This window comes from Corvus hawaiiensis, chromosome 19, assembly GCF_020740725.1.
Source record: "Corvus hawaiiensis isolate bCorHaw1 chromosome 19, bCorHaw1.pri.cur, whole genome shotgun sequence".
Classification (NCBI taxonomy): Eukaryota; Metazoa; Chordata; class Aves; order Passeriformes; family Corvidae; genus Corvus; species Corvus hawaiiensis.
In genome coordinates, this window is record NC_063231.1 from 150,336 (window position 1) to 164,713 (window position 14,378).

At 38.2% G+C, this 14,378-nt stretch overlaps 1 protein-coding gene across 1 annotated transcript in view; it reads left to right on the forward strand.

Annotated features, from left to right (window-relative positions):
• Nucleotides 1-14,178, forward strand: part of CCDC57 (coiled-coil domain containing 57) — a 41,490-nt gene extending 27,312 nt beyond the window's left edge. The window contains 3 exon segments of the mRNA XM_048323705.1: nt 5,955-6,077; nt 6,441-6,666; nt 13,775-14,178. Coding sequence (XP_048179662.1) covers nt 5,955-6,077; nt 6,441-6,666; nt 13,775-13,998 — 573 coding nt within the window. The 3' untranslated portion in view covers nt 13,999-14,178.
• Nucleotides 14,179-14,378: the final 200 nt, after the last annotated feature.

Consider the following 14,378-nt stretch of genomic DNA (forward strand, 5'->3'; position numbering starts at 1 on the left):
TTTGATGTCACACAGGACAATCTAGAAGTTAAGCCATTTATCTTAAGGGCATTATCCCAAATGCTTTTTGAACACAGACAGGCTTGGGGCCGTGAGCATGCCCTGGGGAGTTTGTTCCACTGCTTGACCACCCTCTCAGGGAAGAATTGTCTGAATTTCCCTTGATGAAGATTTAAGCCATTCTTCCACATGCTATCACCAGACACCAAAACCAAAGATCAGCACCTCCTACTCTGCTCCCCCATCATGGAAGGAAGTTATAGAGAGCAATGAGGTCATCCACCAGCCTCCTCTTTTTTAAGCTGAACAAGCCAAGTATCCTCAGACACTCCTCATAAATCTAGCCATCTAGTCTTTTCACCATCTTTGTTGCCCTCCTTTGGACACATTCTAATATTTCTATATTCTTCTCATATTGTGGAGCCTAAAAATGCACACAGTACTTGAGGTAAGGCCATACCAATGCTGAGCATAGTGGGACATTCACTCCTTTTGGCTGTTTGGCTGTACTATGCTTAACATACTGAGGACACAGCTGGCACTTCTGGCCACCAGGATACACTGTTGACTCGTGCTGAGCTTGCCAACAATCAAAACCCCCAGATCCCTTTCTTCAGGGCTGCACTTCAGCCTCTTGTCCCACAGTGTATACAGACATCCATGACTGTAGTCCCAGGTACAGAATCCAGCTCTTTTGCTTCCATTAAATTTCATGCGGTTGGTGATTGCCAAGCATTCCAGTCTATCAAGATCTCTTTGTAAGGTCTCTCTACCCACAAGGGAATCGATGAGTCCTTCTCATTTAGTATCATCAGCAAACTTAGTGTACACTCAACTCCTGTCCAGGTCGTTGATCAAAGACTGGAGAGAATTGACCCTAAAATTGAGCCCTGGGAAACACCATTAGGCCATAAGGCAGATGGTTCCCTATAAGTTTAAAGGGTTTGGGACTTCAAAAGTAATATTTTAAAACATGATCTTCAGCCAAGGTATTTCAGAAATACACGTGTTTATGCAGCATAAATGCAATCCTAAATTACAAATTTATTAAGGCTTAGTTTTAACTAAGCAAGAAAGGCCATTTGAAGGACTTGCACTGTGTTCTAACATAAACATTAAAATGATTAATCAGTGAGGATATTTCCAAATACAGTGGTGGGATTTTAAAGCACCCATGTCCAAATGACTATAATAGCACCTTTTCCATATATGAAAGCAGGCTGTATAGTTAACCTGTCATATATTTTGTAATTAAAATACAACATTTAATAGTTAAATTGCAACATTTATCAGAGAGACTAATGAATAAATCCTGGTTTCCCTAGTAGTTAGTGGTAGACCTCCCAGTAACTTTGATAATCAGGATTTCACTATGTACTTAATTCATCAGCAGATTTGTTCCTGTGAGGATTGAGTCAGAACGGTTGATTGTCATCGTAGTTTTGAGGGCAGTGAACAATGTTCTTTCAGAAAGGGTGAGGTTGTTGCTCTGAGGTATAAAACTGCAGCAGAATTATTAACCAAGTTTAGCTGGGGAAACACTTCCTCTGGGAACCACTCTGGGCAAGTTGTTACGGTGTTTGGTCACTCTCTCAATAAAGAAGGTTGGCATTTGGTTGGGGTATTCTTTCCCCTTATACTTAAGTGAGGTGTCCTGTACTTACCTTTTGCCCATTGTCACTTGGTCTTCCACTGTATACTGCTGAGAAGACTCCAACTCAGTCATCTTTATCTCCTTCCACCATCCTCATCAGATGCTTATACATGTTGAAAAGATCACTCTTGATCTATCTCTTCTGGAGGCCAGCAAGGCCAGCTGCCCCAGCCTCTCCTTCTACGTCAGATGTTCCAATTCCCTGATCATCTTTGTGGCTGTTTGTTTGCTGGTTTGCTGTTTGTGGCTGCTGCATTATGTTCATGTCTTTCTCATGCTGGGGAGCCCAAAAGTGGACACAATACTCTAAATGTGGTTGCACCAGTGCTTGGTAGAGGAAATCATCACCTCCCTTGGCCTGCTGGCAGTACTTTTTTTGGTGCAGTTGAGTATGCTGTTAGCTGAAGGCTTCGTGAATGCATTGCTGCCTCATGTTCAACTCATAGTTCCCCAGGTCTCTTGTTTCTTATCTGCTGAGCTGCTTTCCAAACAGTCAGCCTCCAGCATATTAGTTTGAAACTACAGTCTCCTCTGCCTTTGGGGGAGAAAATCAGCTGAATTTAAGCTAATGTCCTCTGTTTATTTTTAATTCTCCCTTTATGTATTCCTACCTGTCTTAATTGAAATCAAAAAAAGTTTTGAGAGCCTAGACCAGAGCCTTTTTGTGGATTACTAAAGTTCATTCAGGAATATGTAAGAGATTGAAGTTAAATGTTTCTCTTTTCACCTAGTAAAATCTGTAGAATTATCTCTAGATAATATGAAACCATACGGGATATAATCCCACCGTGTTGTCATATTGCACTAAGAAATCACAACTTTCAGCTATCTACTTGAAAATTTTGTCATCTCAATACATTCTAAAAATGTCTTAGACATTTTCATACATAGACACATTCTAAAAAGATGGAATAACTATGCCTTTGTGTTAAGCATGCCATCCTGTGGGGCTTTTAGCTTGCAATTATCACTAATTCTTCAAAAGTTATCTGGTTGGCCTAGGTATACTATGAAGTATATGAACCATCTGGCCAGACAGTTTGAATGACAAAAGTGAGTTTCTTAAAAAAGAGCCAGTGTAAGTAAATTCTAATTAATATTTTATTTTTCTTACAGTTAAGAATGATGCTAAAGAAAAGAAAAAAAGAAAAAGCATATTTACCTCTGTTGCTTCGAGTAAATGCTACCAATTAGGTAAAGGAAGGTTAAGTGACTCGGCTGGCCCAATCGTTTTGGCAATTTAGTTATGCCAAAACAACCAGATATATTTCTTCTCCTGTGAAGTAAAACAGCACTACAGATTAGCCATGTGACTGTACCCATCAGGGATGTTAGCTGGACTAATTACAAAAACTTCTGGGTTAGTAGATCTAAGAAAATACTGTACAAGTTTGAAGTGCAAAGGTCATCCAGCAATTAAATTTGAGAACAAGTACTGACAGGGTCAAGTTCAATGGTCTTTAGGCAATCTGGTCTTTAGGCAAACAGTTATGCAGCTTCTGCACAGGATTGCTATTCCCTTGGATAAAGAATAGTAGTAAAAACAAGTAGTACTTTTTTGGAGGGCTCACACATTTGAGTCTGAAAGGAAAAGGCTCTCCAAGCATCCAAAATATGCAGGAGTATTTCACCCAGAAGAGGCATATTATTTGGGAAAGAAAATGAATACATATATTCCTTGGCTAAGGTGAATTTGTCAGACTGAATCTATGGGAACATTTTTGAATATGTTCTAAGGGAACCTGGCAGGGATGAACACTGCATTTGGACATCCCACCACAGGTACTTGAATTTCTCTTAGCTTCTTCCTAGCAGAAGGTATCCAACAGGAGGGGCACTCCTGTCTGGTAGACAAAGGTTGCCTGAAGTCCAAAAGACTGTGCTGCTAGAGTCAATTATAACCAAATTTGAACTGATTGCTTGAGTGAAAATAAGTCCCTGTTCTTCTTTACTGCCCATTAGTCAGTGAAGAAGTTTTAAAGATTGCCATGTGAGCAAGCATTGTAAACATCTATCTGACAGAGATAAACTGAGAATGCCATCTGCTGTATCTTTCCAGAGCTAATGGAGACTTATTCTTCCTCAGATAGAGCAGATAGTCTACGACAACAGAAATTGAGGACTGTAACAGGTCAGTCAGATAAGTGCAATGTGAGCTGGAGATTCTGGTATATTTTATCAAATTTATCTAATCAAGTTCTTTTGATGTCAAAAGTATTAGTGAGTGCATCAAAAATATGAGTTAGGACATACCATAGTATGACACAGCCATCTGCACTGGGAGACTGAGAAGATTCAAATTATTTGAGTTCTGTGACAAAACAAGAATGCAGCACTGTTTTTCAACTCTTCATTGACAGTCTGAGGACCTGATCAAGAGCTGTTACAGCAGCACTGCCACAAGAAGTATTAGCATCTTGTTGTAGCGTGAGGAGGGTTCTCAGAGAAAAGAATTAGAGAACATCAAGTACATAGCCTCACTAGCATATCAATACTACATCTTGTGGGACAGTGGGATGGGCTGCTTCTGGAGCAGGAAATCTTTAACTTCTTTTGAAGTTAAACTCCAAAGTGAAAACTTCAACTCCAGTCCTAGGTGACAGTCCTAAGCATATGATTCTGACCTCCCTCTTGTGGGGTTTCTAAAGAGAATAGGTGAGGCAGCTGTTACAGTGTGCAGGGTGCCTGGAATGTGGTCTGCCAACAAATGAACTTATTGTGGAATGCCTCAGCATGCTTATGGATGTACAGTTTTTTCCAGATGCTTGTGATCCTCTTATTAGCCTAAAGTGACAAGCTTGGCGTCCTTTGTTCACTTGAACTTTCAGTTCACTGTTTCAGAAATAGTGACCTGTTTATTAAACGTTAACACTGGAAGCAATTTTTACAAAGGAAATTAGGGTTCAGCAATCCATTTGAGTAGACCTTGTTTTTAAACAAGCTGCTTATTTCATGTCCTGTAACTTGCTTGTTTCATCTCTTCACTGCTGGAACTGAGGTTTGAAAAAGATTAGCCAAATGCTTATACCAAACATATATAAATGTGATTTCCAGATCTGGGCAAAGCTGCCACAATTAAAAACCACATTTTTTTTCCTTTTCTACCTCTTTAATTATTCTTTCTTTCACAGCTCATCTTAGAACTTAGCTGACTCTCAAATTAAGACCAATGAATATTCATATCCATCCATCCCAGTCTACTCTTGCCTTATTTTCAATGAGCAAGATAAAGATACTGTGTTTGTATTTTTCTACACATCTTGTGTCTCCCATGTTCTGTTAAAAATCATTAAAGATGATTCTTGCTTTTGTAAGATAGATTTAAAAAATACAGTATGACTATGGCGCTTGGTGAGGTAGAATTTGACTGTGAGTTTCCAGATGGCAAGCTAAACTCTGGGAGCAGTAGTTCAATCTCTTCAGCTGATGGGTTGCTTGGAGGTCCTAGCTGAAGTGGCTGTCACTGAGTATCCTTCCACCTCTGGAACTTTTGAGTCATCATTTTTCCAGACTAGAAAGGATAGCTCTTCTTACATCCAGGCTGTTCCGTACTCTCATTCCAGGCTGCTCTTTGTCCAGAACATACCTCCTGAGGCTTCAGCTCCTACACTAAAGCTGAGCTCCAGGCTGACCTTCCAAAGACTACTAGTATTCTAGTTTGGGTGTTTTTATTCTAAGTGATTACTCTTACCAGCCAGGCTACATTTGCTCCCGCGTTCCAAGATCTTCATCCTTACAAAAAACCAAGATAATTTATTACTGTCAGAGTTACAGGAATTTCACTGTCAGTTACTTTACGTAATGGGCTCACATTTTATTTCTTTAGGCTTAAATACATAGCAAAAGACTTTGATGTTTATTTGCATCTCCTTTGACAGAGCTGAAGCAGTTTGCTTTTCATCAAATCTCACTTAAGTTACTACAAGTTGAAAGTTGGTGAAACTTTGAGAGGTAAATTAGTTTATTTTAGCTGCTGACAATTTACTTTTCCACAGCTGCTTTATTTTTTGGAGCTTTTCTTATGTAATTTAATCATAAGAAAATACAAAAGTGAAGAAGAACCCTGACAATATAAGATTGAGCAACAAGCAAGGTGATAGTAACAGCACCAGGAAATGTGAATTTTAAACAGATTTGATACTAGGTTTATTAGAAGGGTAGTTTGGCCCTGTTGAACTGAAGGGAACATAATTCGTAATTCATTCTTTTAAATCTAGCAGTGTAACAGCAAACTGAGCTATAAGGGTATTTAGTTTCAGGGACCATGAGTTTCTTGTGTTAATGTAATATTTCACATTAGGAGCTGCGGTATGCAAGGCAACAGCATCCTTCGAGGTTCTCTTCTCTTATTGCCTGCCCTAGCTTAAAGGAAGAAGAAGCTCCAAGCAGCTGTGGGGAAGAAACAGAAGTACCATCCGCTGAGGTACAGTGCAGTTTTATGATCAATGTAATTCACCTTCATTTGGATTTTTCAATCTGAATTGCTAAACAGTCATCTCCTGGAAGACTGAAAAACCTATGTCTTTTTAAAATTATGCATTGTTCCTGTACAAAATAGTATTTGTTAACACTAAATAAACTAGGGTTTCTCAATCACTGCCATGATGTTGTAATTAATCTTCTTGTACAACCTTTCAAAATTAAAAATAATAATTTTTGTCTTGCCTCTTGCTGAAACCTTCTATTTTTCCAAGTCCAAGATGCCACTTTGAAATTTAACCAATTTTCTGATGTCTTTGGTGTGAAAAGTATATATGTCTGTAAGATCGCCTTTGAATTTGAACAGGTTCGGCTAGATTTCTGTATGGGAAATCATGGGCCAGATACATCCTCAGCAACAAAGGCAGATACATCCTCAAAGATTGTTCAGCTGCTCAGTCAGAGTCCTAGTCAAGTCCAGCAGGTCCAGCTTTCTTCATCTAGAGCACATAATTTCTGCCAAGGTGTTTGTCAAATTTTAGATACGGGATCAAGCCTTTCTATACTCAGTCCTCGAAAGAACACCAGCCAGGGTAAGCCTGCTTTGTAAAGTAGTCACAGTATTTGACTCTTCTGGAAGAGTGGAAGTACAGTGGATTCTGTCACCATTCACTAATTCTTTCACATACTGCTACTGTTGTTAACAGTCCTGTCATCAGAATCTAAATGAGTTACTTGAAGGGAATTTCACTGTTGCCAGCAAAAGAAAGAATTAAGAGGAATGTCTATATAGCTCTGGTTTAAATGCCATCATTGCAAATACTTCTTCATTTTTACTAAGTACTCCTGGAAAATGCAAATTCTGTTTTGACATGGTCTAAAACTTAGCTGGGGCAAATATGAAAGTGTCTGCTTGAGAACTGCACACTTCATGTGTTGCCAAGTGACTGTTAGATCAAATTGTAATTTGCGAATTCTTGTTTAATTGCTTAATTGTTATTTCTTTTACCGGTTAATAGCTACAATACTGCTTAGAGTGCTAAGACCTAAAAGGTGACATCACAGGCATAATGATGGTATATGCTGTGGGGATTCCCTAGAATTTTATAGTCCAGTGCAACAAGTTGGAACAGGAAAAAAATAGAAGCAAGCACAAATTTTTATATGTAAGACAGTGTCCAGTCCTTACATGTGAGACAGCATCAGGGTTAGGATGACAGGAAAAGGTAGAAACTAGGTCATAGACTGAACATGAGTTAGTGTTATGCTTCTACAAAAATCACCACATGTTCTTGGAAATTTTAGCAAGAGCACTATTTGTAAGATACGTGCAGTAAAGTGTAGCCTCTTTACAGGCAAGTTGTTAAGGAACTTTTTAATGGCAGCTATTATGCTGAGCAGTGTATTGCAGATTAATGTTACATATCTCAAATTACTGGTCTGTTCATCAAGTAATCCTTCATTGGCAAAACTTTGGGAAACTAACACCTGCTGTAGATAGGACAAAAAATAATGGACTTACATTATAATGGAAAAATTTTAGGGATAGCTAATAGCAGAGTATGTTCCCTAGAGTGATTTTAGACTTTTCTTTATAAAAGATCTTTATAAACAGACACACAAACATTTCTCCAGAATGTTCCAGTAAAGGTGTTTTTTGTTGTTTTTTTTAAATTAGAGGTGTAGCTTTCAATAAGTTATTTTTCAAAATGCTGTAGGCCTTATGTGAATTGCTTGGGCTTTTTGCCTTAATATTATTTTTTTTATCATTGTCATTATTCCTGAGATCTGACAGTATCTGTGCAGTAATATGGCAGCCATTTAGACTTTTCAAATGATCTGTACGTAGATATTCATATGCTGTTAATCACATACAGACTGCAGGAACAAGAATGCAATCACTGGATCAAGGGAAGTGATTAGTTCTCCTCTGTTTGGTACCTGTGAGACCACTTTGCTTTGGACCCTCCTGTACAAAAGATTGACAAACTAGAGTCCAGTGGAGAGCCACTAAATGACTGGGGCACAGGAACACATTACATGAGAAGAGGTTTAGAGAACTGGGTTGTTCAGTGTAGAAGAGAGTCGGTGAGTGACCTGATTGCTGCTTTTTAGCTACCCAGTGAGGGATTTTGGAGAAGACAGAACCAGATTCTTAGAGGTAGACAGTGAAAAGTGTCAATGGACACAGGTTGTGTTCTGAGCAGGGAGTGATAAGCACTGTGACATTTCACCCACAGGTCCTATCCAGCCTATGTTACATCTATTTTTAAACCAGTTTATGGAGGCAATGAACCATCTTTAGTAGCTCACAAGAAAAAATAATACTTAAAAGGGCTTTCAAAATGAAGAGTGGATTATAAGTGTATTTATTCACAACAGCAGTGCATTGCAGGGACAAAGTAATATGCATTGACAGACCTGGAGGACTGGAATGGACATAGTGCTGACACTCATGATTCATGTGCTTTTTTTGTGAGGCTGGGACTGAAATAGGAAGAGTATTTCAGGTCAGGCCTATATTGACAGGATAAGCAAAAGGATGTCTTTGAAACATTACTGATAGTGCCATGCAGTTTCATGCTGTTGTATGTGTGATGCAACAGCTCTGGCAGCCTTACAAGGACATGAGTTTCTTAATGTCTAGAAATTTCGAGCCACTGTTGCAAAACTTAATGTAGATTTTTGGGGATCTAGAAAATAGCAAAAGGGACAGATGATACTGCCAACGTGAAACGAGTGAAACATCAATAAGGGGTAATATTTTCCTGAGACCAAGTTTACTTTGATATCTGCATCCAGATTTGTATGTGGAGCACCAGAGTGGACTTCTTACTCAAACATGCAGGCCCTGAAATACTGCATTGCAAGAATACAATTTTTAAACACTCTTTTTTGCTGCTTAGCTTTCTCCCTCAGGAAAAGGTATCCTTAATTCTACTGGACTGAATTCTGCATTTCAGAAAAAAAAAAAAAGCAAAATCGTTCTTTTTTGGAACAACATCGCCTTAGAAGCATTGTAGACAATTTTTAAAGTTCTGCTTCTGATTTTTAGCAGAGGCTTGCATTGTTTTTCATGCTTGAGGTATGGAAATTAATTCAATCTTCCTGTTTAAAACCACTCACTTGAATTTAATACGTTGGTCAAATACATTGTTACAATGGATAGAACTGTCATTGAGACAGAGTAACTCAGAACTGGGCTTTCAGGTACAAGTGACGTACACAGAGGCTTGGCAGCTCAGTGACAAAAAATTATTTGCAACAAAGCACGCAAGTTAGTTTGCTTATTCAAACTTTTTTCCCCAAGTTCAACTCTTTCCAAGTTGATAACACCAGTAAATGTGTTTTGTTGGAATTTCTGGTGAAACAGAAAATTGTAGCATGAAAATGATTTTTCTGAACCTGTTGAACAGTTTCGTTCATTTTTTTTTAATGTACAAAACAGCCTACTGGCACTCAAAGTGGTTGGCATGTCAAGTAAGCCCTGAAATTTGCTGTATTTCCAACATATTACACAATGCAATGACTCAGTGTGGTTTGAAGAGTTAATGACTACGTCTTGATTACTGAAGTGGACTGTCATACACTTTATTCATTTCACCATCAAATTCAGACCTTGTGTAAGCTTCCAAGCAAGTCAAAAGGCTATGAGATATTTTAATTTTCTCTCTTCTTACTCTAGCTGCTAATTTTCAGTTTGTACAGTAGAAATTAGACTGATTTAATAGCTTGTGTGTTAATTCTGCAGATAAGTAGAAGGAAGGTGTTTAGAAGGAACATGGGTCCCTCCTTCAGGTATTTTTATTGTTCAGTATCATTGAAAGAAAAAGAACCTCCTAGAGGTAGACAGGTACAAGCCTTGATGATATTAAAAGGCTACATGGGATACATAGGCTGTACAAGTAAGAAATACACCTCTGTATTTCTTTACTTTTTAAATGCTCTATCCCAGAGGTTGAGAGCAGGTGGGAGGTTTTGATTGGTGATCCACATCATATGCACCTTGAATGCTGATGACAAGCCACCCTCAAAGGAAAGTTGTTTATCAGAAGAGTTTTATGCTTTCCTCTGAAAATCATGGCACACATGTACAGCCAGCTGATTAGCTTCTGTACATGCTGCAAGTTTTCTTCATTCATCTGTGGGCTATAGGGCCTTTTTTGATTTTAGAGCAAATGCTAAGGAGGAGGAGGGGAAGCTTTGTAAAACATTTAGAAAATGGAAACTAATTTTCTTCTACTTATCTTAATAAAGTTATTACTTGCTATTGAAGATACTAGTTTTTCAGAGGGGGGGGAAAAAGCAAATATCACCTACTGAAGTTCAGCTGTAATACTGCATTTAGCATGAAGCCAGTACTGTGAAAGGTGCTGTGTGCTACTGTGTGAAAAGCTCCTTATCAGCTCCAATTAGCTATCCTTGGGTCAGCAGAGGCTGGGGTCGGTGCAGGGGGAATAAGGGTGTAAGGCAAGCTATGTCCCCGCTAGTCATTTGACTTATACATATTTAGTGTAGATGAAACTTTGTATTTTCACATCCCACATTTTTGAGAAACCCCACCTCCACAGATACTCAGAACTGTGTCCTGGGTTTAATAACTTGGGTTTACATTGTAGCCTAAAAAAGAACAGGAGTGAGCTGCTTTGAGGTAAAGTAACTTTTTTGATTTACTACTTGAGCTTAGATAGGGGAGTTTCTTGTACTGTAATTCTCATTGTTACTTGCAAAGCTCTGTCGTCTGAAATTCCACACTTCATGGATCAAAAGTTATCTTAAGTGTTTCCACACTAGACAGAATTTCAACAGCTTTGACATCACTGACAGTTCTAAGAGCAATCCATGTGGGTAAAAAGCTGGCCAAAGAAAGAATCTGGTAAAATATTAACAAACAGAAACAGTGCTCTGGCTTCATTCCAGCTCCAATCAGAGAAAGACTCATGATCTCTTTTCTGCGTTACATAAAACTTCATCTTTGAAGTGTTTCACAAATATTAACTAATCCCCTAGTTACATTTCCTTCATTTACTATGTTCTTCTCCTGAATAGGAACTTGTTTGAGTTGGTGTTCCTTCAAAAGCACTGTTGGACATAAGCAAATATCTAGTGACAAATTTCTTAAATGAAACTTCCATCTGGGGAAATTTCAGTTTGTCTATACAAAATGTCTACATATCATCCTTTCATCCTGAGAAAAAAACAAATCTATGAATGTTAATTTCTGGCTGAAGTTAACACACATCAAATAGAAGACACGTTAAGCATTTCAATACACTAAATATTTAGTGCCATTTTCAAAAGCAGTTTAGGTGGTTAGCTATGATCTTGCTAGCTCTGGTTACCAAGGTCACTTTTGAAAGTAAGTTGCAGGCTTGTAAATTCGGTGTGTTTTTTCATTGGTGTGCAAACCAAGCTACTGCATTTAAGTTTTGCTGCACAGTGCATATTCATGCCAATCTTATTCAAGGTCCTTCACAGATGTGAGCAGTCCCAAGCAGAACCAGAACACAGTAAGGTCTTCATTCAGTATTCTCTTAGGATATTTCACTTTAAATAGTATTTCTAATTCTGGGGTATTGATTTGTTATCTTTTCCTAATTTTTGGAACTAACCTTAAAAGTTTGCAGTGGTTGGTTTTAAATTTCTGTTAGCACATATTTTTGATGGTCCAAAACTTAAAAGTAGCCATTTCTAATTCTGGGGTATTGATTTGTTATCTTTTCCTAATTTTTGGAACTAACCTTACAAGTTTGCAGTGGTTGGTTTTAAATTTCTGTTAGCACACATTTTTGATGGTCCAAAACTTAAAAGTAGCCATATAGAATGCTTGTGTTCTGTGGTGTTGTTCCAAACACCTAACTAAGTAGCCTTTACTAGTTACAACTATAGTTTCTCTACTAATGACAGGAGAGAAGCATACAGAAGTCTTCACAGGAAGGGATGCATGTGATGCACTGGTCCTTGGTTACTTTGCCTTTGGATTTACAGAATTAGGGCCTCCCACGTTAATTTCTGAAAGTCATCCCCTTGGGTGAATACAGAAGGCCCTTGAAAACTGAGCGAGTATTAAAAAAAAACAGACTGTAAGCAGAGTTAGTTGTGTGCTATCTGTGGATCTGCTCATTCCTGTTATCATTCTGCTGCTGTTCCTGTTCAAGAAAGTAATCTTTGAAGCAATACCTTCCAGACACTGCTGCCTGCACTTTTCTAAATGGTTGATGTTGTGAAATTCTGCTTTCTTATCTGCCAGATGTGGTAGAGGTACTTTAAAGTCCATTTCCCAGGCAGGAAAATACACCCAACGATCTTCATGGGCTCAAGCATCCTCTTCCATACCTTCTACACCTGTAGGAAGCCACTAGGTGGCAAGCTGGACAACAGGATTTCGCATCCACAGCTCAAAGAGTCCACTGAACTTTTGTCACCTGTGATAACAAATGCCACCAAACTGCTTCAGTGCAGAGATCACACACACGAGTGAACAGCTGGTTCAAGCTAAGCCTCTGTATAAAAATTATTTTGAAAAGTGTCGTGTTTTGACACTAGCCACAGTGTCATACTTTGCATAGAGCTATAAATCTTCAATCGATCAATTCATTCCATAATTCAGGAACACGTTGTATTTCCTTTGATGTAGAATTTTGTTTAGACTTTCTACCATGTTCAGTTGACTTCGAAAATTTACCTTCTCCTACTAGTAACTGATCTTTGTCGACTGGTGCACCTTTTATTCTTGCTGTGATTGAGTAGTATCTGGGACTGCAGCCTATGATGCTTACAAAATTAAACTAGTACAGAATACTGTAGCATGTGTTATTGCAAGTTTATTATGACTACTTCTGCTGTCCATTTTGGCTCTCCATAGAAAAGCTGAAGTTAAAGTCTCAATGCCTTGAAAAATAAGGATTAAGTGGCTGGAGCCAAACATCTGTAAATATTACCTATAGTTTACAGTGAATAATGTGATTGACCAGTTCCACTTATCTTACCTAAAGAAACCTGTGATAAGACTGAAGTTCAGTTAGTTGGAGACAATAGTTTTTGGAGAATTATGTGAGAACTGCAGGGTGGACTCTGACTAGTATTAGGACCAGTCCCACTACTTCCCAACAAAGATGTTTCTTTTTGAGTTAGTCCTTTCTGGAAAGATAGATATTTTAGACAACAAAACCAAAGATGTACATACTAAATGCTTTTCTAAGTGAGAGAAGATTGAAAAAAGACCCAAAAGATAATGGTAGTACTGCAGCTTTGTCAAGCCAACAGAGTTACCTCTGAGCCTTTTATATCATGCATATCCAAACACATTTTCTCACAATTGAGAGAAGGGTAAACTTGTAAAATGTGATGTTTTAAAACAGCTGAACAGATAGGTAGTGCTTGACTTGAACCGTTACACTGACCTTCCAGCTGTCTTCCTCTCTTAAGCAGTCTGATGCTAATGGAGAATAAACATGTACAGATGAAGCGAGGAATGAGCAAAAGATGCTGTGTTATACCATCAGTATGGCAAGCCTCAATGGACTGTTCTGGGTCTCCTATGTACAGAAATGGTCCTGGTAATATAAGATTTTGACAATGTGGCACTATGGCAGCAGTATATTTAGTGGAAAAGAGTAAACCAGCTCTCTTCAACTATGCAATCTCATAATTGAATACAAACATAACTACAAAGTATTTTTCTGTCTGTTTTTTGAGCAGTGGAGTTTGAAGTTGTACATTCAACTCAGCAATCTGAAGAATCTCAGCAAAATGTCAAAGCCAAGGATAAATTTGAAATGTCAGCTGAAGATTTGACAGTCAGAGGAACAAGGCTGGAAGTTCAGCAGAAGTTAAAACCCAGGAGTTTATCTTGTGCTCATCTATTAAAACCAAAAATCTCTCGTAGCATGGCAAAAATCTGCAATTATAATATTAAAGACTGATTTCTATGTTGGCAGCATGTTGCAGGTTCACACTTGCTATCAACTTACTTTGACGTCTCTATATCTGATCTAATTATCAGGCTCAGTTTTGTATGTCAAGATATTTGCAGCCAGAAAAGAGAACAAATACCCCGTTTCATACAGTGAAGCCTAAAATAAAGGGTTAATCTGTGTATGTTATGAGATTACAGTCTTCACTGTTAATACTGATTTATTTTAATTATATATGTTAAGATTTTCTTGCATAATGGATTTAGAAATGCCCACTTAACACATAGGTAAAGCCTTGTGCCTTCAGGCAGGGCTTGCAGGACTTTAGCAGATATTTTGTTGAGAAACTGTAGATGTGATTTAAGTTTAGAAGTGGGATGCCTCAATCT